Here is a 21,995-nt window from a genome sequence, read left to right as displayed (position 1 = left end):
GTCGTGGTTAAGGGTTTTTAAGCGCCTATATATATTTTATTGTAACATAACATTGTATGTCATTGTTTTCAAGAATAATATAGTGAAAAACCTAATGTTGGACGTAGCCTCACACTGAGGTAAACCAGGGTAAAATCTCTGTCTCATTTTCTTTCTCTGTTTTCTATTTGATTGTGTGTGTGATTGATCATTCTAATCCTAACAAAATTCCCGGCTATAATCTTCTCTACAATCACAAGGGAAGCTCTAGCCATCAAATCAACGCTACTCTTTATGTTGGGAGATTGTGTTGATAGGGTAATTAGAGATACAGACTGCGAATATACTGTTTCAAGCATCTGAAACCCTTTATGCTCTATAGCTTCGAACATTATTTTGATTGTTGAGGATATATGAATTGTGAAAGCTTTGTGAAATTGTTTTCTTCCTAGGAAGCTTAATGACATTACAGACTTCCTTGCTAGGAAGGTCACTTCTCTTTACAGCGAGAAGTGTTGGCCTTTGTCCACTCGTTGAATCTAGCCCCTTCTAAATGCTTATCCCTTTTCTCTAAAATGAAAGTCCTAGTTATGCCCCCCTCAAAAAAAAAAAAAAAAAAAAAAGAGAGATTTACATTTCCCCCTTGTTTATAGAGAATTAAGATTTGTTTTGGCCAACTTAGGGCCGGGACGGCCGGAGACAACAGATTTCAAACTAGACTTCACTGGGTAAAAATTGTGTTTGTGGGACCATCACAAATTATTTGACGCGTTTGAGACATGTAGCTTTACTCATCACCCCCCCACTCGTCCCTTTCCACGTCGTTCCATTTCCCCTGACCGGCCGCGCCACGCCCTAGCACTTTGATTACATTATCAATGAATCTAGATTTATTAAATATAAAATAGAATTTTATCTCATGTCTGAAGGGCATTCAAATTCTTAACTTCATATTAAGAGGCATTGATATTTTGCCAACTATGCAATCCATCGAGGCTCAAGATATTCAATGGTCCTCCAAATAAGCTTCATTGGATAATGGTTTTCATTTTTTCTTATTAAAAAAAAAATATATATATATATATATACAAATTGACATTGGTTGATTACAAAAAGTATATACAAATAAAAACTGACAATGGTTGAAAATTTGTCAGTAAAATTATATAAAATAATTTTGTCCCCATTGTCTCTTCTAGAGTTAAGATTCGTTTGAGTCAGCTTACGTGCATTTTGATTACATCAAGGTAGTTTTTACCTATAATTTAAATATAAGACGTGATTTTACCTTGTCTCCCTTTACCAAAAAAAAATAAAATAAAAATTTACCTTGTCTCGAAATGAATTCAAACGTTGATAACCAAAAAAAAAAAAAAAAAAAAAAAAATAGAATTCAAACGTTCGGACATCGATCTCATACTATAGCTGAAGAATTCATGAACAGTTTCGTTTTCGTTAAGCAAACAGTAGTGCCGTGAGTAAGAGAGTTGTTGTTCTTCCCACGGTCCCACCCGTTGACAAGGACAGATTCGATCCATAACACCGGGAATTTCCCGAATTGAGCTTGTAGCTCACATCGATTTTTAAAATTCTCAGCTCGATTTTAAAGATTCGTGAACCAATTTCCTTGAATTCTTCAGGATTGTTCTGTGCTTATGAGATAATTAATGGTGAATACGCAGAACACCTGACACTGTAACACAAGTGAAAAACAGGGGATCATTGATCTCTAAATTCACGGTTGGATTAGAATCTTTCATATCAAGATTGGTGTCAGATGTGACGTTCTGCAACTAGTAAAATTAAAAGATACCAATCCAAGCGTGAGATAAGGTCTGTAACAGATCTACAGTCCACATCTATTCCTTTGGTTCCTCTCCTCCTCTCGCTGGCTTTCTCTTCTGTTTGGATCCTTTTTCCAGCTTCTTTCACATTTCTCATATATCATCAAAACACTTTGCTCAGAGTTTATTTGAAACCCTAATTTCGATCGATCCACTTCTCGAAACCTGAATACAGAAGGCTTCAATTGGTACGTTTTCACGTATTTTTGTTTGGTGTTCGATAAGCTTTCTGAAAATCCGTATCCCTTACCTTACACCTGGTGGTGGATTCATTCTTACCTTTGCCCCAACATCCCTTTCCCACCCGCCGGGCGTTATTTGTCTCTGTAACCTGGTTTTTGATCGGACTGTGTTTCTGATCCAGGCCTGTTTTTGCTAGGATTCGTCGACATTGAAGAAAATAGAGTTTGAAGGGTTACTGGTGTACCATTTTAGTTTAATTTCTCATCGAACTTTGGAGGTGTTGTGGGCAGGGTTTTGATAATTTTTGGCTGGGTTCAAGACTGGTGCATTTGATCTTATTAACTTTAGGGTTTCTGTTTCAATTAGTGTTCCTTCTTGTTTCTTTTCCCCATCATTTTGTGGCGTTACAGGAAGACAACGGGGGCGCTGTTCCAATAGGGTTCCGTATTCGATTAGGAGCTTCACGACTTCACGGAGACTGCTCAATTAGGAAGGTGATACTAGACGCAGCAATTTCTTGACCTTCATTTGCTCTTCCTTGGTGTTAACGTCGCGTCCAAGGTTTTGCTGAGGCAGCTTCTGATTCTGACATGGTTTATAGTTTCATAACTTTAATCGAGGGGATTGATTGTTAGCCATTGGACATTGGTAACTTCTTTTTTTGGGTAGAAGACATTGGTAACTTCTGCTTTGCATTTGAGTTTGGAATTTGGTGGGGAATTGGTGTTGTGGCTGAAAGTTTATTCTATTGACTACTAATCTTAAAGGGCTTAAGGTGATTATTCCATTCGCCCCATTTGGTGATTGGTAGAGTTGATTCACCTTGCGCATTAGTGGGCAAGTGTGCTGAAAGCTTGAAGCAGAAAAGTTTTAGAGCTATCTCTGTACTTCTGTCACCCCCTCAGCCTCTCTCACGGGAGAGGGCAGTCTTTTAGACAGCACGGGGTTAGCTACGGGTTAGTCTTGTATGGGCGATCATGCTGGCTGGGCGCAGCCAACTGGCCTCTTGCCAAATGGCCTCTTGCCAAATGAAGTGGCATCCGTGCCTCGGGTACTTGACCCAGATAGATGGTCTATAGCTGAAGAGAGAACTGCAGAGCTGATTGCCTGCATCCAGCCCAACCCACCTTCTGAAGACCGAAGAAATGCTGTTGCAGATTACGTCCAGCGGCTCATTATGAAGTGTTTCTCCTGTCAGGTTGGCCAATGTTGCATTTATTTTCTTTTTTCCCTCGTATCTTCTGTGCATTTTTCTGTGTGTATTATTCATTATTAGTGGCAACTTTATTTCAAATTTGTGTTCTTGTGACTGAGCATGGGCCGGCAAATAGGGAGTCTAGTGACAAGTTAAAATAGAGTTGCATCAGCTGGTGTATTGGATGACTTTGTAGTCTCAACCTGATGTTGGATTTCCTTTACATTTTGAGGCCCATTTCATTCTTATCGACAAAGAATTGTTGTTAATATTAATTTCGTAGATTGCCATTTTCCTGTCAAACCTGGTGAGCGTATGCAACTATTCTGGTACTCTATGTACACATTTCAATTTTGTATGTAGGTTTGATCTAGAAACTTCAAAATCTTCCATTTTAGAGTCGTACAAATGAAGTTTTTTTTTCAATCATTTCATGGGTGTCTATATTTCCTTTTGAGGATGGCTGCTCTAGTGAAGCCCACTGGGGGCCTTGGGCTGTAAATAGTATTTACCCTAAAACCAAGTAACATAATGGCAATGATTCCTTGATCCATCTCTCAGCAAGTTGATTTCATGTTCATTTTATTGGTTCTTTAAATAAAGGTATACAATAGACATGTCGTATTATTGGAGGGGCATTCTTGTCCTGTTTGAGAAATAACTTGTGGCTAGGGGGTCTACTTGATATTTTATTTGTTTTAAGGTGAGATTAATTTTAGGGGTAATCTAGGTGGTGGTGCCGATAATTTCCCTAAATCACTGCTCCCTCAAGGCAATTGCGCTTATTGATTCTACTGAAAGAGTTATATGGATGAATTCAAATAGAAGAGAAAAATGTTGATAAAGTGTATCCCAATTTGTTTACAATTACTGATCAAATGTGGCTTTATAATGGCTTGATCTTGTAGTCCAGAAAACACCGTACCATGATGTCTTACTGATGCCTGGTATCTTTCCACTCCTTGTATTTTTGTGAATGCTTGCAAGGACTGGTAATCAAGTATTGTGTGTGTGTGCGTGTGCATGTGTGTGTGTATCTCATATGGAAAGGGCTGAGTTTGTTGTTGCTGTTGTATACGTGCATCATAGGTGTTGGATGACTTAGTTTGATTTTTGTAGCCTGGCCCACTTAGTTGGTTGATCGCTCTGACAGTTACATTGCTGCTGTTAGTTTATGAACTAAAGAGATGCTGCATTTTTTCCTGTTTGCAAGAGTGCCCTGGGGGTTGGGGTTGGTGAAGCACCAAGGTTGTTAAAACTGAAAAGCAGGAACATTCTCACATGAATATATTTTGCAACTGATTGCTAAGACAGTAAAACGTCTCACTTTCCGTACTGTCAGAATGTCCAGAGCTGGAATGTCTTCAGCTGAGGCTGGTGATGCCTGCCTGTTTAAATCACAAAAAATGAAATGGTTCCTAGTATCCTCTAGGGGATGCTATTCAGTGCTCTTATTGTTCCTATTTTTATTTTCTTAGAGTTCAGTTGATGAGAATTCATGAAGAGGGGACATGGCATAATTTGGCCATCAGAAAATGTTTTAGTACTCTTTTTCCCCTCTGGGTAGTTCATTCTTGCTTGAGACCTGTAGTATTCAGTATCAAAATCCTCAAAATTTTCAGTGTAGATAAATGACTTCTGCTAGCTTAAATACCATGCAACTCTTGTGAGATTCAAGAAGTGGCATTTTAGTCTCCTTTCCCTTTTACCATCCTGTCTTTGCATGCAGAATTGTCCTTGATCTCCCTAAATAATGAGGGCGAGGTGGCATTATGCGAAATTAAACACTATCCCCTGTAAAAAGTTGTCTGTTGGCTGTATCTTTATTTATTTATTTAAACTGTGTTTATGGATGAATACTGTTGGACTTTAGCACTTCTTCTTCCACTTCTTTATTGGCATTTAAAAGTGGGACTGATGACCATGGCATTCTACTAAGAAAATATTCTTCTAGGCTCTAGCATACCTAATAATTTGCTAGGGTATATTACAAGTTCTTGGGAATGTGGGGCTTCAGTGTCCTCCTGGGATAGTTTTTTTCGTTACAAAATTTTGTCTGTCTTTTTCAGTTTCAATATGCTTGTTGATAGCTTGTAAATATCTTGATTTACTTCAGGTGTTCACCTTTGGATCTGTGCCTCTGAAGACCTACTTACCAGATGGGGATATTGACCTAACTGCCTTCAGTAAGAATCAGAATTTGAAGGATACCTGGGCAAGTGAGGTTCGTGATATGCTTGAGAATGAAGAGAAAAATGAGAATGCTGAATTCCGTGTAAAAGAAGTTCAGTACATTCAGGCAGAAGTAAGATATTTTGATCACAAATAATGTTTATATTTTCTCTGGACACCATATCTCTGTCTTTTCCATATTCTTCATAATTGGCTCTGATCCAAGCATCTCAACACCCTCCTAGTTAGTTCTCCCTTCTTCTTCGCTCTTCCCCTGTCTTAACTTTTTTCTGTATCATCAAGAAACTTGTATAAGTAACTGATTTACTGATCCCTTTTTATTAGGTGCTTTTATCCATTTTTATTTATGGTAACTTGGATTCCGTTAGTTTGTTTCAGACTGATCTGTAGTCTTGTAAGTTGTGTTTGTCGAGTCCCCTTTATTCTTATTATTAAATATTGATCATGTTCCTTGTGAGGGTCTGTATACCCAACCCTTTTATGTTGGGATAAGGCTGAAATATTGGGATGCAGAATCCTGATTGTATTGATTTCCTTTTACGTGTTATATGTCTGCATTCTCATTTTTCTCATGAACTTCAAATTTTGTTTTCATGTAATTTTTTCTTCTGAATTTTCTGTAAATATCTGCAAACCCCTGGGTGCCCACCCCAGGGCCCTTTCTCCTCCCTTTTTTACCTCCTTGTGCAGCTAGAATGAGTTACGAGGTATGGATGTGTGTGGGATTTCAGACATGGATAAGGTTGAATCTCAGTAATAATGAAACTGGGAGAAATAGAGGAGTCTATTTATATGGTTTCTATTATCTTTCCAAGAAACTTAGGCTTTGAAAGTTCACTTGACAAGGACCTTCTGATGGAATACTGTACCAACTACCAACAGCACTGTTCAATCATTCTAGTTGCTGAGAAATGTATAGTACAAAGATTTGTGACAGAGTTGGACGAATCCTGAGAGAGTTGTGAACCCCCATATTGATGTTGCCTTCAAGGATTAGTGAGATTCTTTAGTAGATAGAAAAGCCTTTTCGGTGAAGGCAAAATTTCCCCTAGGGCCTTAAGATCAGTGGCAGTGCTGGAATTTTAATTTTAGGTCTCTATAAAACATCTGTGCCTTCAATTTCTTGAAAAGCCAAACAAACTTATCCAAAGACAAGTTAACAGTGACAAATTAGAGCTGACCACCCATGTGAGCTAAAGAAGCTAAAATTCCAACCACAGTATGCTGATAATATCTTATTCCACCGTCAATTCCTTATATCCAAGACTGCAGAGTAAATGACTGAAAATATTTCATAGAATTTTTCACACCTGAAGAAGTAACTTGGCTTTTCTTGCTCGGTTGATGTTGCTGAAGAGAGCTCGGTCTGTGATGTTTGATATGTTCACTATGTATAGGAGACTGAACAATGAGAATTGAAATCAAATGTGCTTTCATTTCAATGTATCTGTAAAGAAAGGGTTGCTTCTCATCTTGAATCTTTTTTGGTTATTTTTCTATGAGATCATTAGATATCTTAGGATTGCTTGCTTATTCATCCTGGAGGTGAACACTGTGGTTTAGCCCTGCCTCCCTGTATCATGTGTCCCACTTTCTCCTCCCTCCGCTGTCCTTCAGAAATTTTGCCTTGATATAGCTGTATGTGAACATTGCTTTCGCATTTTTCTTTATCATCTATTTGATTTGTCATTATGAATTTTGAACCAACCTTCGAAATTTACTTTTTCTTTCCTTTCTTCAGGTGAAGATAATAAAATGTCTTGTAGAAAATATCGTTGTAGATATATCTTTTAATCAGCTTGGTGGGTTATGTACCCTTTGTTTTCTTGAGGAGGTGAGCTTTTCTGAGCATGTGGTCTCTGGACGTTTTGCTTGATTCATGAACTTAAGTTCTTGGTGTATGCTCCCCTGAAAAACATCCTTTTACACAGGTTGACCATTTGATAAATCAAAATCATCTATTCAAGCGCAGCATTATATTGATTAAAGCATGGTGTTACTATGAGAGCCGTGTGTTGGGTGCTCATCATGGACTTATTTCAACTTATGCCCTTGAGACATTGGTTCTATACATATTTCATGTTTTCAACAATAATTTTGCCGGTCCCCTTGAGGTACTTACATGCTGCACCTTCCTCATTTCTGCTTCTTTATTTTGAACTTCCTAGTTAAAAGTCTTCTCACATCTGCAGGTGCTCTATCGTTTTCTGGAATTCTTTAGTAAATTTGATTGGGATAACTTTTGTGTGAGCCTCTGGGGCCCAGTGGCCATTAGTTTGCTTCCAGATATAACAGGTATATCACGGATCCATATGTACTATTCATTCTGTGAACACTTCCTGTAGTTTGTCATTAGAAAAATATCTTCCAGTTCACCAGTGCTTATTTTGTTTGGATGTCTTACAGCGGAACCTCCACGAAAGGACAGTGGAGACTTATTGCTTAGCAAACTCTTTCTAGATTCTTGTAGCACGGTTTATGCTGTTTTCCCTGGTGGTCAAGAAAACCAGGGCCAGCCCTTTGTTTCCAAACATTTCAACGTAATTGATCCTTTACGTACAAACAATAATCTTGGACGCAGTGTAAGCAAAGGTATTTAAGTTCTTACGTTATATTCTTCATTCTGTGTATTATATGCCCTGTGAAATTTGTGTGTTTTTTCATTGACGATTGAAATAAGATGCTGGGAAACAATGAAGTTTGCCCATCTAAGTTTTTCTTCCTAAATCGGCTATAAATCATAGGTTGCATATGTGTCAGAATGCTTTTGAGTAAACATAGGTTGCATATGGCCTCTCTCTCTCTCTGTTTGCATAATAGTATCTTAACACTTTTAAGATTAGCTGAATGCTGTTGCGAGATCAAATTCAGCCTCCTGGATATCAGAAAATGGGAATGTGTTTGTTTTTGTGATGGAGTTACTGGGACTGAATTCTGTGGATACAACAGTTAGATTTGAGTTAGACGAACTAGATTCAGTTACAAAGCAGTTGATCTCACCAGAGTTTTACTGTAATTGATTACGGCTAAATTGTTGACATGGATGGTTTTGTGGTTTCAACATGTGATGTATTTTCAGTGACAGAGAGAAGTATGAGAAGGGCAGTTTCAGGTTTGTAGTTACTGGTTAAAATTGGGAGTTTGACTATTGAAAAAGGAGGGTGAGGAAGAGAGGAGTAAGCCATCCAATTTTTGTGCCTTAAAAAAAATGGAATTATTTTTGAGGGGAGTTGAACCAGGGGGGGGGGAGGGGGAGGGATGAAGTGGCAAGGGAGAATTGAAAGAATGAGACGAGAGGAAGAACAGGGAGCTTGAAAAGGGTGTCAATGCATTACTTCATGATAGTAGTAATTTGGAGTACAGGTGAACCTTGCATTCTGTGATATTGAGTGGCGGATCTCTTTTAATAACTCGCGCAACAGTATACAGTATAGAGGGTGATGTGAACAAGGTTGACCACCTTTTGGCCAAAACCCTAAAGTGGGCTTGTGACCCTAAAGTAGGGGTGTAAATGGATAACTGAAATCTGCTTCTGAATTTGTATCCCAATCTGTTTAGGGGTATCTGAATCTGTCAAATTACTAATAGGATGCGGATATGGTATACCCTTTCCGATTGATTATTATCCATCCTATAAAATTACCTATTAAGTTTCTTATTTGGATTTGTTTTCTTATTTTTATAATTTTTTTACTTGAGATATGTGAATATTTTTCTAAATTTTCTACTAATATAAATACCAAAGTTTTTAAATTCTTAAATTTCAAACCTAACTCTTACAAATAAAATGGTAAAGATGTCAACGGGTGGTCAAAAATTTGCATTCAATCGGTATTGATACCCATTTAGGAGAATCTATTTTAAAAGATAATTATCCGATTATTATTCAAATCCGACGGAATCCGTCCAAAAACCGATAGGATATTATCCGAATATAATAGGATGCGGATATGGTATTACCACTATCTGATCCGTTCACTCTACTAAAGAGGGTACTTTGGTCAGAACCAGCCCTAATTTTTATTTTTTTAAAATTCTCTTTATTTTCTGAAGAGTTTTCGTTAGTTAGGAAGTCCAGTTTGAGTCAAACAAGTGTAATTGAGTCTTTGGTTTCTTTTTATTCTAGCACATCAATTAGAGTTTTTAATTAAATAGCATTTAGCATATCTCTATTAGAGTCTTTAGTTAATTAGGATCTTATTTCAGCATGTGTCAATTTAATCCATTAGATCTTTTATTATTTATTATGTTATTTGCTTGGCTGTGATTCGATGTAATGGGATCCAAATCTGTAAAGGAGTCGCTCTTAGGAGTAGGTTATAAATAAGCCTAGTATTTCTTTGCAAAGTTAAGTTTGATTATTGAATAAGAATATTGAGGTTGGAGGACTGTGGTTCCTGTTTGAGGGGGCACAGCGAATTTTTCAGTCAAGCTTTCTACTTCAAGATCAGCAACTCTGTCTAGCACTCTTCTTCAACAATTCCAGCAAGTGTTCAAGGTTTTTCAAGTACGTTTCAGCAATCCCAGTCCCTTCCTCCTTCTGGTCTCCCGTCGCAAGTATCACCCACCTTTTTCCCATCAATCGCAGCCCCTCCCTAAACTCTGGCAAGCCCTTCCCCTCTCCTCCTCTGTTCTGCGCAGGTTCCCACCCCCTTCCCCTGCTGCCGCACCTTGGCAGCAGCCTTCACAGACCCCCACAACATTCCAAGTCCCTCCCTCACCCACTACGATCCTTCTAGCCCATTCCCCTATCCCACCCTCCTTAAAATTTCTCAGCCCCTCTCTCTGCCTCTTCTTCCTCGTGGCAGAATCAGGAAACGGAGAAGAATAAAAACAGAAAAATAAAAAAAAGAAAGAGAAAGAAAAGAAGAAAGAAAAGAAAGAAGGAAAAAAGAAAGAAAAGAAAAGAAAGAAAAGAAAGAAAAGAAAGAAAGGGAAAGAAAAGGAAGGAAAGTAAGAACAAGGGAAGATAGAAAAGTTCTTGTCAACCCATAAGAAATTGTTTAGCCTAAAATCTTTTCCCTATTCCTTCCATCTAGTTTTGTTAAACCCATACTCTACCCATAAACTCTAGAGTTGGATCTCCATCTAATAAATTTTCCCTCCCATATTATTTTGTTCATCCCATCATCTCATAAGAACCCATTTATTATTCCCTAGTATTGCCATAGAATTCCCATCTATTTCAGAGCAGCCCTTAGGTGTCTCATGACTCATATAATTATCGATTTAGTTGTTGGAAGACCCTAGGTAAACCCTAAATTTTACAGTTCACAAAATCCCAACCCTAAAATGGGTCCACAGAGGACACACCTGGGGCGGGGCCTTTGTGGTGTCTTTGGGGGGGGGGGTCGGTTTGATTTTGTTCTCTTTTCACACTTACTGTGGGTAAAATATGTCAGGAACATGAAGAGATGTCATTCTGGAAATGGCCTCTCTGTGATGACAGGGTAACGCTGCATACCTTATGACCCTTCCTAGACCCTGCAGGGGCCTCTTCGCTGGTTGGACTGCTAGGATTTTCAGATTAGGATTGTTGAAATTGGATCTGAGTATGAGCAGTGATTGTTTCTTCTTGAACTTAATGAAAGGAAGATTTAAAGTACGTTCTTCACACCGTCAAGGATTCTGGACCAGTGCCATCTTCAAACCTATCAGGCATTTTCCTCTTCAAAGAGTTGAATATCACCAGTACCCTCAGTTTTGATCTAACTTGCTGAAGTAGATCTCTCATGAAAGGGGTCAGAAGGCAGAAGCTCCTTGAAAATCAATTTGAATAATTAAATGTGTTATTACAAACCTATATAAAAAGCCCAAGAATAGATGCCTACACTGAAAAGGGAACGCCCAATCCGGTTCTTAACCTATTTGGTGACTTAAATTGATTAAAATTAAAATAGAATAAAAAAAAGTCCTAGTTGCATTTGATTAATATTAATTAGTCATGTGCTAGTCACATTCTTACTTCAATTAATCCATGACTTAAATTAAACCACTGGCTTAGGTGGCTAAATTGAGCTAACTAAAACAGTAAAGAAGCTGTCTTTCTAAGGCTGCCCATAAAACCCATGGGTGTGAGTTGCTCTTGTTGAGTCTGCATCTGGTTCATGTTATAACTGATTGGGATGAAAGAATTTAAGTTTTCGTACATCTTATAGTCTACACTATATTGAGGTAACAATTGACCCTTCCGATCAGCAGTTCAGCACAATAAAAATCCTTTGACACTTCATAGATACAAGATAAGTTATTAACGCCTGAATACTGTATATTCAGTTAATCCCATAAATCCTTTACTGCATGGATATGAGTGACCTTGTCAACAATCTGATGCTCCATGCTATTCGATAGATTCTAAAATCTGTCCATCCATGGCATCCCATGATATATTGGGTTAGACTATGTCAAGTGTTTTGAATGGCGTCGGCCAGTCAAAACCAAATTAACAATATGTTTCCATCGCTGAAAATTACCAGCCCTTTTTAACTAGATGATGAGTAGAAGACATCACTACTTCAACAAACTATATTCTTCTATTCACCCATATGAACAAATTTGTAAGCCTTGGCCATTAAAAAATTAGAAAGAAATGCCAAGAAAAATTGCAGAAAAAAGTGGAGACAAAGTGCATGAACTACTTCTGATAAAGAATGGTTCTACTCTGAAAATGCAGAGGCTACCACCAAAGAAAGCTGCCCAAAAATTGATCAAAGAATAGAATTCTAGAAATTGCTGGAAAAGAGCTGACATGATGGATCCAAAAGTCATGGGCAGCAACTACTCAGGAGATTGATCCAAGCTTGATTGATGTAAACTCCTCAAACAATCAACAAAGTATACCTGATAACGGGAAGACTAATTCTCTATCTGGACCATGCACTAGTCTCTGAAAAATCCAATAAATAGCTTCGGGCGTTCTACCCCTTTAAAAGAAGCTGAACAGAAGCGTGAAACGGGTTATTCACCAACAAAGGAGATGAAGAATTGATAATGAAAAAGGAGAACAAGGTGTAGGATTATGTAGCAGTCATCAACAATCTTGCTGTAATGCTATCTTGTTTATAAAATGTGGAAATGTAGTCGTCGTGGTGTCTAAGCAAGCAAGGCATCCAAGGGGGGGGGGGGTAAAATGTCATGGCAACCAAGCAACACTTGGATGTCTAGGCGCTAGTGCCTGAATGGTCAAGCAGCGCCTTGTTAACTGTGTAATAGATAAGAGGAAAAAGAACAGAGTGAAGAAGAAGAAAACAAAGTTGGCTGCAATTGCCGGACTTCAATAACCAGGAAAGAACTCCCCGATATAGTCAATATTTGTAGGTTAATTGTACAAGGAAAGCAAATGAAAAGGACAACGGTACCCCTTCCAAGAGGGTCTTGGTATTACTGCTAGGCCAATATTGAGGATGCTTCTAACAGCACACAACTTAACTACCCGTAGTTTAGCCCTATAAAATGTTTTACCATATAAGAATCCATTGGATAAAAGGCCGAACTTGTACACAACCCAATCCTCAGCTATAGCTTTACAATGGATCTGTGTCACAATGGCTTTCAACCGAAAATATCTTTCATTCAAGAAGCTCTAATCTGAGGTCTCATTGCACAGGTACATGTACTTGACTGAATGAAACCAAAACGAAAAGAAAACCTATTCTAAATTGGAAACCAGATAAAAGAAGCAACAGACGAAATAGAAACCCAAGAAGACTTCCTACATATCTGCTCGACTACCAAAATTAAGAGAATTTAATAAACTAACTATAGCATATTAATCCCAAATAATCCCTACTAAGTCTGATATCTAGCTGCATCAACTGGATTGCAATGGAGAAACTTTACTGTTGCACAAAAACCCACAATAATATTTATTCCATGGCTGTCAGATGAATTGATGACTATTCTTTTGAATTGGCTCTAGTGGCAATTTATTGACTCAAAAGTCAAAGCTTCATTTCGAAACATGCAAATGGAAAGATTTACCAACAAGGGAACAGATGCTGGCATGTGTGCATTCATTAGTTCCATGAAGGTGATGTGTTTTTCGTCTGTTCAGTGCAAGCAAATGGAAAGATTTACCAACAAGGGAACAGATGCTGGCATGTGTGCATTCATTAGTTCATGAAGGTGATGTGTTTTTCGTCTGTTCAGTGCATCCTGTGTTTATACATCCTCTTATATTCTCTGCAGGGAATTTCTTTAGGATTCGTAGTGCCTTTGCTTTTGGAGCTAAAAGGCTAGCCAGATTACTTGATTGTCCAAAAGAAGACTTGATTGCTGAAGTCAACCAATTCTTCATGAACACATGGGAAAGGCATGGAAGTGGTAACCGCCCGGATGCACCAAATTCTGATTTGTGGCGCTTGCGACCATCAAAACCGGATCAAATGAATGGGTCAGAGAATCAAAGGAACTATTCAAGCAGCAAGAAGAAGAGTGAGAGTGCAAGTGGTCATGAATCTGAGACTGAGGGGAATAACACATTCCATGGAATGCCCTCTCAACAAAGTGCTCACCCTTCAGAAGCCATGTCTAGGAACAGCCAGGTTTCAGCAGTTTCTCGTAATCAAAACCAAAGGACTTCTGGCAACATAAACAGATCAAGGATGACTGATCAAATTTCACGGAATAATAGTGGGAATGAGAGTGCACATAACGAGAAGAGTCAGAGGAGTTCTAGTTATTTGGGGAATGAAGTGCAGGGAAGATACCATTTTGCTAGGACACGTTCTAGTCCGGAACTTACAGACACTTCTGCAGAAATTTCAACACGGGGGAGGCATAATAGGGTGTCAGAGATGGTGAAAAACCAAATCATTTCTGCCAGACAGGATAATAACAGGAGGAAGAATTTGGTCAGTGAAGTTTCAGGAAGTCATAGTGCTAGATCTTCGAGTGATGATCCATCATCATTGCAGCATAGCTCATCACATCAAAGCCTTGATGCTGCTGCTGATTCAAACAGTGTTTCAAATAGTTACCATGATGAAAATGGCATGGGTACCATGAGTGAGGGGCTCTCATCTGTTGCTGAAACAATGGAGATGCATCAGGAAGAGCAAGACCTTGTGAACATGATGGCATCTTCCAGGGTCCATGGTTTCAATGGACAAATGCAGATGCCAATGAATCTAGCTTCTACTCACTTGCCTCTTTCTATTCCATCATCTGTTCTAGCTTCAATGGGTTATGGTCAACGAAATTTGGCTGGAATGGTTCCAACAAATATACCCATTTTTGAGCCTCCCTGGGGCTCCAACCTCCAATTTGCTCAGGTTTCTTCACCATTCTCCCATTATTTCTCCAATGTTGGGTTGGCTTCTAATCCAGAGGAAACAGTTGAAGTTGGTAATGAGAATTTGGATTTCTCAGAGACAAACCAGGAGGATAGTGATCATGGTTTCTGGCATGAGCAAGATGCAGGTTCGACTCGAGGGTTCAATGCTGATAATGGAAATTTCCAGGGTGTACCATTGGATGAAAAGCATCAACCAACTTCTGTAGGAGTTAACTTTGTTCCTTCATCTCAGGTTAATAGCTCTGGCAGTTCATTTGTGAGACCTCAGCAGAAGTTTGTCAAGGAAAGCAGAGGGTTGACAAGGGAAGATCATGGTGATAGCTTTCAGCACCAACACAACAGAGGCAGTGAGATGTACTCCACTGACAGAAATTCTAATTTGAGGTTTTTACCTTCTTCACAAACTAGTTCTTCAAGAAGTAGACCGTCTTCTGAGAGTTCTTGGGAGTCATCGTCTTTGAAGGTCTCAAAGTCAACAAGAGAGAAGCGTGGGAGGAAAACAGTAACCTCTGCAGCTCCAGCTACAGCTACTACTTATGGTAAGGGAAAAACTGGGTGGCAACATGAGGGTTTGTCAGTTGATAATGCTTCTGGTCAGTCAGATGAGGATAACAGAGATTGGATTCCTCTGTCAACTGTGAGTGATGAAATTGCAGAAAGAAGTACGGTGTCTACATCTGTGGCCTCTCCACATGTTCGAAACCATCAAAAAGCTGGTTATGAATCAGGACAGATTCCTGGATCAGATTCATTGATACCAGTAGCTCCAATGCTTGTGGGTTCAGGTTCACGACAGAGACCCATGGATAATTCTGGGGTGGTACCTTTTGCATTTTATCCAACAGGACCTCCAGTTCCATTCCTAACAATGCTTCCGGTGTACAATTTTCCAACTGAGACAGGAAATAGTGATGCATCCACAAGCCATACTGATAGGGAGGACAACCTAGATAGCAGCCGTATAAATCAGTCTCATCAAAACTTTGATTCAGCTGACAGTCTTGCTCATTCAGAGATATTCAATAATTCTAACTCTATGAAAACTGTTGACCCTGGGGAGCTTACTGAGGAGCACAAATCTGATATTCTTAACAGTGACTTTGCTAGCCATTGGCAAAACCTGCAGTATGGCCGATTTTGCCAGAACCCTCGGTTTCATGGACCTGTAATTTATCCTTCACCTGTAATGGTGCCACCTGTATATTTACAGGGACATTTCCCATGGGAGGGTCCTGGAAGACCTCTTTCTGCAAATGTGAATCTCGTCACGCAGCTTATGAATTATGGCCCTCGTCTTGTTCCAGTTGCACCACTCCAACCTGGCTCTAGTAGGCCTGCTGGTGTTTATCAGCGTTATGGTGATGAGTTCCCCCGATATCGTGGTGGTACAGGGACCTATCTGCCAAATCCTGTAAGAAAAACCTTAAACAAGAATTAAATTTGCTATTCAGTACTGTAGCTGCAATTTATTTTTATTTTTGATTACTTAGGGTTGGTGCGTAGAATAGTAGTGCATGTAGTATATTCAAATGTCTTATGGGCATGGATAATGTACTTTTGTGGTCTTTGACATGGAACTTATAGCCAGCCTCTGTTAGCTTTTATAGTTTGTTGATCACATGTGCAACCTTGAGGTTAAAGGCTCAATGATTTTGCAAATGCTTGTTTGCTGATATGGATCTCATACCCTTTTTAAGGTTTACTCTTTCCTTTATTTATTTATTTTTAATTTTTTGAAAAAAAAAAACTATATGGGATCGAATCATGCATGTTAGACCTTACCCATTCCAATGAACTGTTGAGCTTTGAACTTTTCATTTCCTAATGGCAGCTAACTCGGCTTATGTGGAATTAACTCAGATTATACTGTGGGCTTGAGCATGATGGCAGCACATTCTCATGTTATGCTAAAGTTCATATTTTGGCGTCTGATTTTGCTAGTTTCCAATTGTGTGTATTGGCATATTTTGTGGTTATGGTTCTTGGACATCCAAATTTGAGTCAATGTCAAAAGATACCACTCCTTTAGTAAAAGAAATTAGGTAGAAAACAACATGATAGAGAGCAAAGCCAACCCCTAGAAGAGACTAGATCAAAGGATAAGGATCCAAATACAATGATTTTCTTCAAACCTTCCTACTAAAGAATCAGCAAATCTCATCCTCTATGAAAAGGAAAACTTCCACGTACAAAGGATTCTTGCTTTCCTGGTGTGAGAAAGCAATAATAGATACCTGGCTCCCTCATCTGAGTTGTTAAGCTGCTGAATAACCAAGTCTTTCACAGTCCCAGCTGTCTCAGAATTAGCAAGAGATATTTCCAGCCCTTGAATGATCGCCTAAACTTCACACTAATTGAGTCCGTCTGATCCATTGGATCTCTGAACAAGAATATAACCATGCTCAAATGATTTCTAGAGACCCCACATTCCAAGTTGGCCCTGATTCCGAAAAGAATTTGTTGTCATTGTTAAGCTGAATGACACTAGAGGGTTGTGTTCTTTCTTTAGTTTTTTTTTTGGTTTCCTTTTTTTTTTTTTTTACCTGGGGGGTGGGGGGGATGGGTTGTGATGTAGGTCCGGTTCCAAATTGGCGAATTACGCTTGGAAATCAACTTATAGTTGATAGATATGGGTGTTGGTCCATTATTCAGCGGGTTTTTCTGGTCATATACCTATCTATAGGCCTATTAAGTTTAGTTCTTAGGTCAAGCCGTCAAGTACGAAAATAGGTTTTTATTTTAGTTTAATTGGTTTAATTTGTAAATTCATCCCAACTTAAGTTATAAGGGCAGCATAGTCTTTTCATGTTTTGTTTCATTTTAAGTAATGTTTGAGTCAGTCTAGGATATGATAGGGAGTCTTTTTAAGTTCAGTTCTAAGAGTTCTATTGGATTTGGATTAGTATGTTGAGTCTAGGAGAGTCGGTTCTAAGTCCAAATTTCAGTAGGACTTCTTATGTAAGACTATAATCAAGGCCCAGGGCATGTAACAGAGGACAGAATTCAGAATACAATTAATAGAGTGTTTATGCCTAAGACTTAAGAGAAAGTTGTTAGTAGAGGTTTTCATCAGTGGTAAGGGATCTCAATGTGATCGAGTAAGCAACCTAGGGTTTTTCTTTGAAGGATTCGCCTTTGGCAGTGCTTACAGCCTCCCTTCACTAATCCATCTCCATCTCCATCTCAGCCCGTTACCAGACTTGCGTTACTTGTAACAAGTCAGCACTCAATTCCATTCCCCTCCTCATATCATCTTTCTTTTATATTTTCTTGAATTTTTGGACTTTTCAAGTTCAGATTTATGTCAATCTAACCATTAGATCTGTCCCAAGCTTTAGGTACATCCTCCTCCCAATCCTAGCAACATTAGATCCCCATTCTAGCCGTCCGGTTTTAAGATATAAAGTTTTCTTGAGTTTTCGTACTCCCTCGAACCCCTAAAACAAGAGCCCTTGTATCTTCTAATTTAGCCATCTAAACCCAACCAAACTTGGTGGGTCATATCCCAATACCATTTACATCCCCTCCAAGTTTCACCTCGTTTCCATAAGTTTTCTTTCCACATCTTAAGAACCTGCCCCATCTCACCAGGTATTCCATCATTTTAAATTTCTCCAAAACGAACACCCTATTATCCTTGATATTGCTCCATACCAATTAATCCTACCAAGGAAATGGACTAATATCCAGTCCATTTCTGACAAGGAAATGGACCTTCCATTTTCTTGTAGATGTGTGACATGTCACAACATCACATCAAAAGGTTGAGATCTATTTACTAGTCACATCATTTTTTTTCTTAAATTTAATCACAACTTTTTTATGTGACTTATAAATGGATTTCAACCATTTGATGTGATATTGGGACACGTCATACATCTATAAGGAAATAGATGGTCCATTTCCTTGTTAGAAACGGACTGGATAAATTTCCTCAAGGAAATATAAGCACGAGTTTTGAGTCCAGTTGAGGTCATACCCGTAATCCATCCAATATTCCATAACCAAAATTTCAAGAAACCTTTTCTTGATCCCATATGAGTTGGTCTCTTAAAGAAGATCCTGGAAGAACTGACTCTCATTCACTTGAGGCTACATCAGGTTGGGGAGTCATTATGGAATCATGTTGAATCCGATTGTGATTCACATCCAAAGAAGCCATGAGGCCCCAGTGTGTAAAGTGGATATAAGTCCAAAATGCTCATCTAGCTGCTTCTAAAATCATCATATCATCTCTGTTGGTTCTTGGTCTTGTCCCTCTCCTTTCCCCAAGTATGCATTCAAGTGTGGAAGCCCCCATCCCCTCCCCCATGAACCAGAAAGGAAAAAAAGATAAGACCCTTTGGCTTGATTCTGTTAATGGCACTTTGTCCACTTACTTCAGCTAGGGATTTCACTAGGCTTTATGCTTCTCCATCCCCTGGTCCTGTCTAATCTGGTTCAAAGACCATAGATGTTCCCATAGCTTCTTGCTGTTTCCTTGGGTTTCAACATCTTCCTTATGTGGTAGTGAGTTTGCATACAATGCTAGAACTCTTCCAACCCCCATGGAGTTTTGGTATAAATTTGTTGTCCATAAATAAACAAATCAATAAGGTAATACATAAATGAACCGCACAAATAGATCTATGCCAACATTGAACATCTTCACGCTCTACTTTTGACTTGTTTATTTTGAATGCATGGGGTCTTGTATGAGACATCAATGGATTTTTTTTTTTGTTATTAGTTTTTTTGTTTTTCCCCCTCATAAAACTTTAAGCTTTTAATTCCTAGCTTTGGTTAGAATTGAATCATCTGATTTCTGTTAAATTTATTAGAAGATTTCATTCCGGGACCGGCAAGCAACTACTACCAGAAACCACAGAGGGAGTTATAACTATGACCGAAATGATCACCATGGAGACAGGGAAGGGAACTGGAACGTAAATGCAAAACAACGGGCGACTGGGCGTAGCCACAACCGAAACCAAACTGAGAAGCCATCCTCCAAGCCAGACCGCCTGTCAGCTGCCGAAAGTCGAGCTGACAGGCCTTGGGATTCATTTAGGCATGATTCATACTCCTCATATCAGTCCCACAGTGGTCCATACAACTCCTCCTCGTTACATGGTGGCTCAAACAATGTAGCGTATGGCATGTACCCCTTACCGTCTGTGAACTCTAATGGTGTCTCACCAACAGGACCTGTTGTCATGTTGTATTCTTATGATCACAACAGTGGTTACGGTTCACCTGCTGAGCAGCTTGAGTTTGGTTCTCTTGGGCCTGTTCATTTTTCTGGTGTAAACGATGCATCACAACTTGGTGAAGGAGGATCAGTTAGGGGTGTATATGAGCAGCAAAGGTTTCAAGGAGGATCTACTGCACAATCCTCGCCTGATCAGCCATCCTCACCGAAACTTCACAGGTAAGTCTTAACTGTCCCTTGCTTCACCTGTCCTCCCTTCTATGTACTCTTACATTTTATACATCTTGTAAATTAAAAATAAGATTCGCCTAACTAGGAAGACACCAGACACATTTTCGAATTGAAGAGTTCCAGTTCTACTTGAGCCTTGGCCTTTACTACATCAAATGGGCATCAAATGGGCCATTGATTTAGCGCAGTTGTCCTTTCTCCAGAGATAGCACAATGTTGCCGAAAAAGTTGCCTTACTTAAAAATCTGTCTGAACACCCTTATGTACTAGTTAGTTGGAGGTTGAATTATAGTGACTAATTGATGACAGATTTGATTGTTTTCTTAACAGAATGAATTACAATATTGACGAGCATGCGCGTTGCAATAATATACCTGAGCCCACTTTGCTTCTCTTTTACTGTTGAGCTTACCAATTATTTTCTTCCTATTTGTTTACTGGGATTGCTTGTGATGCTGTTGATGTATTATCTTAACAGGAGGGTTTAATTATTTTGCCAGATCGGCGGTCCAGAGGAATTATCAATTGAAGGATGAGGATTTCCCACCTCTGTCATTTCCAAACCAGGGAGGTAATGGTGGTGGGAACAACTATAATGGCAAACCTTCTCATTATGCCTTCTTATTCTCACCTCACTCCTAAAAAGGAATCTGGGTCTCATGCTTTAAGGGGTTTCTCCCTGTATATTTCTCTCATATTAGTGGACAGCCTTTCACATTAGGGTAGTTTTTGTATGTACACTACTAGTCAATTTTTTAACCTACACCTATATTACAGCACAGGAAGGATGATGGGGGGGGGAAAAGGGGGTATTTTTATTAATTAGTTCTTCCCGCCCACCGATTTGTTTTGTTTTTCCTTCTCTGCACTGCTTAACTTCATTTTTCTACTTTGAGATCCTTCAGGTTTAGAGTTAAGTTGTTTTTTCTCCTCTTTTCTTTAAAACCCTTTTCTCGTAGGTGAGATATGTGATATCATCGTCAATTAGCCATCTGCTTTTTCCCTTAATCCCACCCCCCCGGGTTCTGGGTCCTCTGTGCATCTCTTTCCTGTTGTTCTTTCTCCTTTTTTTTTGCTTTGGGTTTTAGGATAATCTCTTTGCATCTGCTTTGTTTTAGCTTCTAAACTGTAGCATACTAATTTCAATGATAAATTAGATGACGTAGAATTGTGGTGTTCCCTACTGACATATTGTACCACCAATTCCATCTGTACTGTTGTGGCTGCTGCATTGGGTGTTTGACTGCCCCAAAATCTACTCACTGTTTTAAGCTTTGTAATCCTTGGCATTATATGCTACCAGGAGACACTGTAGAAAGTTGCACTAATTAATCAACATTTTGCTTTTGAAACTCTCATTTGCCTCTCTCAAAATCCTTTTCTGTAGGTTTTTATTTTTATTTTTATTTTATATATATATATATATATATTTGGTTTACAGAAAAGACAGGTAATTAGGCATATTTTGATTCCCATCCATATTCTTATATGATGTCCCAAGACTCCCTCCAAAAAGAAAAGAGGGGGAAAGGTGTGGAAAGTGGATGGAAATAGAAAGAGTTTTCGGATTTGGATTTCAGGAATCAGAAATGTAAAGGCTATTGAATTTAGTCTCTGGCCCTGTAAACGTGAACCAAATCTTCCAAGGGGAGGTTATGTAGACCATTAATTGGGTTTTAGTGTCAGATAAGATTTCCCTTATTTCTCGATTTGTGCATTTTTAATGTCTAACCTCATGGAGTGGTCCATCTTGGCCTAAAGTTCACGTCTGTTGGGGGTGTTCAAAAAGGATTAAAATGTCAATTTCGCAATGTCCAATTAGGTCAGGTAAAGCAGGCGAGATCCTCTACTTGTACTGTTAGAGAATAGAGAATTGTTCAATAT

At 38.9% G+C, this 21,995-nt stretch overlaps 1 protein-coding gene across 4 annotated transcripts; it reads left to right on the top strand.

Annotated features, from left to right (window-relative positions):
• The first annotated feature begins 1,844 nt into the window (after nt 1-1,844).
• LOC149029755 (uncharacterized) lies at nt 1,845-21,467 on the top strand. Of its 4 annotated transcripts, none has more exons than XM_089142096.1 (9): nt 1,845-3,204; nt 5,318-5,506; nt 7,136-7,228; nt 7,326-7,508; nt 7,587-7,689; nt 7,801-7,986; nt 13,582-16,100; nt 19,513-20,099; nt 20,612-21,467. In XM_089142096.1, exons 1-9 carry the CDS (start codon nt 2,974-2,976, stop codon nt 20,751-20,753), a joined length of 4,233 nt encoding a protein of 1,410 aa, XP_088998222.1. In that variant the 5' UTR covers nt 1,845-2,973; the 3' UTR covers nt 20,754-21,467. The 4 variants fall into 4 exon arrangements, with proteins under 4 accessions (XP_088998222.1, XP_088998223.1, XP_088998221.1 ...); XM_089142097.1 differs by lacking the exon at nt 20,612-21,467 and adding an exon at nt 20,201-20,569 and having other exon boundaries at nt 19,510-20,099; XM_089142095.1 differs by having other exon boundaries at nt 1,846-3,204; nt 19,510-20,099.
• Nucleotides 21,468-21,995: the final 528 nt, after the last annotated feature.

The sequence above is a fragment of the Hakea prostrata genome, chromosome 1, assembly GCF_041222555.1.
Source record: "Hakea prostrata isolate BN-2017 chromosome 1, UWA_Hpros_2, whole genome shotgun sequence".
Lineage (NCBI taxonomy): Eukaryota > Viridiplantae > Streptophyta > Magnoliopsida > Proteales > Proteaceae > Hakea > Hakea prostrata.
Note: the sequence above shows the minus strand (reverse complement) of the source record. Positions and strands in the feature narration are given on the sequence as shown.

Bases quoted from the DNA above. Each gene is read 5' to 3' on its own strand.
- LOC149029755 (XM_089142095.1), top strand. From the start codon at position 2,974: ATGGGCGATCATGCTGGCTGGGCGCAGCCAACTGGCCTCTTGCCAAAT. The intron at 5,507-7,135 runs GTAAGATATTTT...TCCTTTCTTCAG, and splicing joins TTCAGTACATTCAGGCAGAA to GTGAAGATAATAAAATGTCT. The intron at 7,229-7,325 runs GTGAGCTTTTCT...CCTTTTACACAG, and splicing joins CCCTTTGTTTTCTTGAGGAG to GTTGACCATTTGATAAATCA.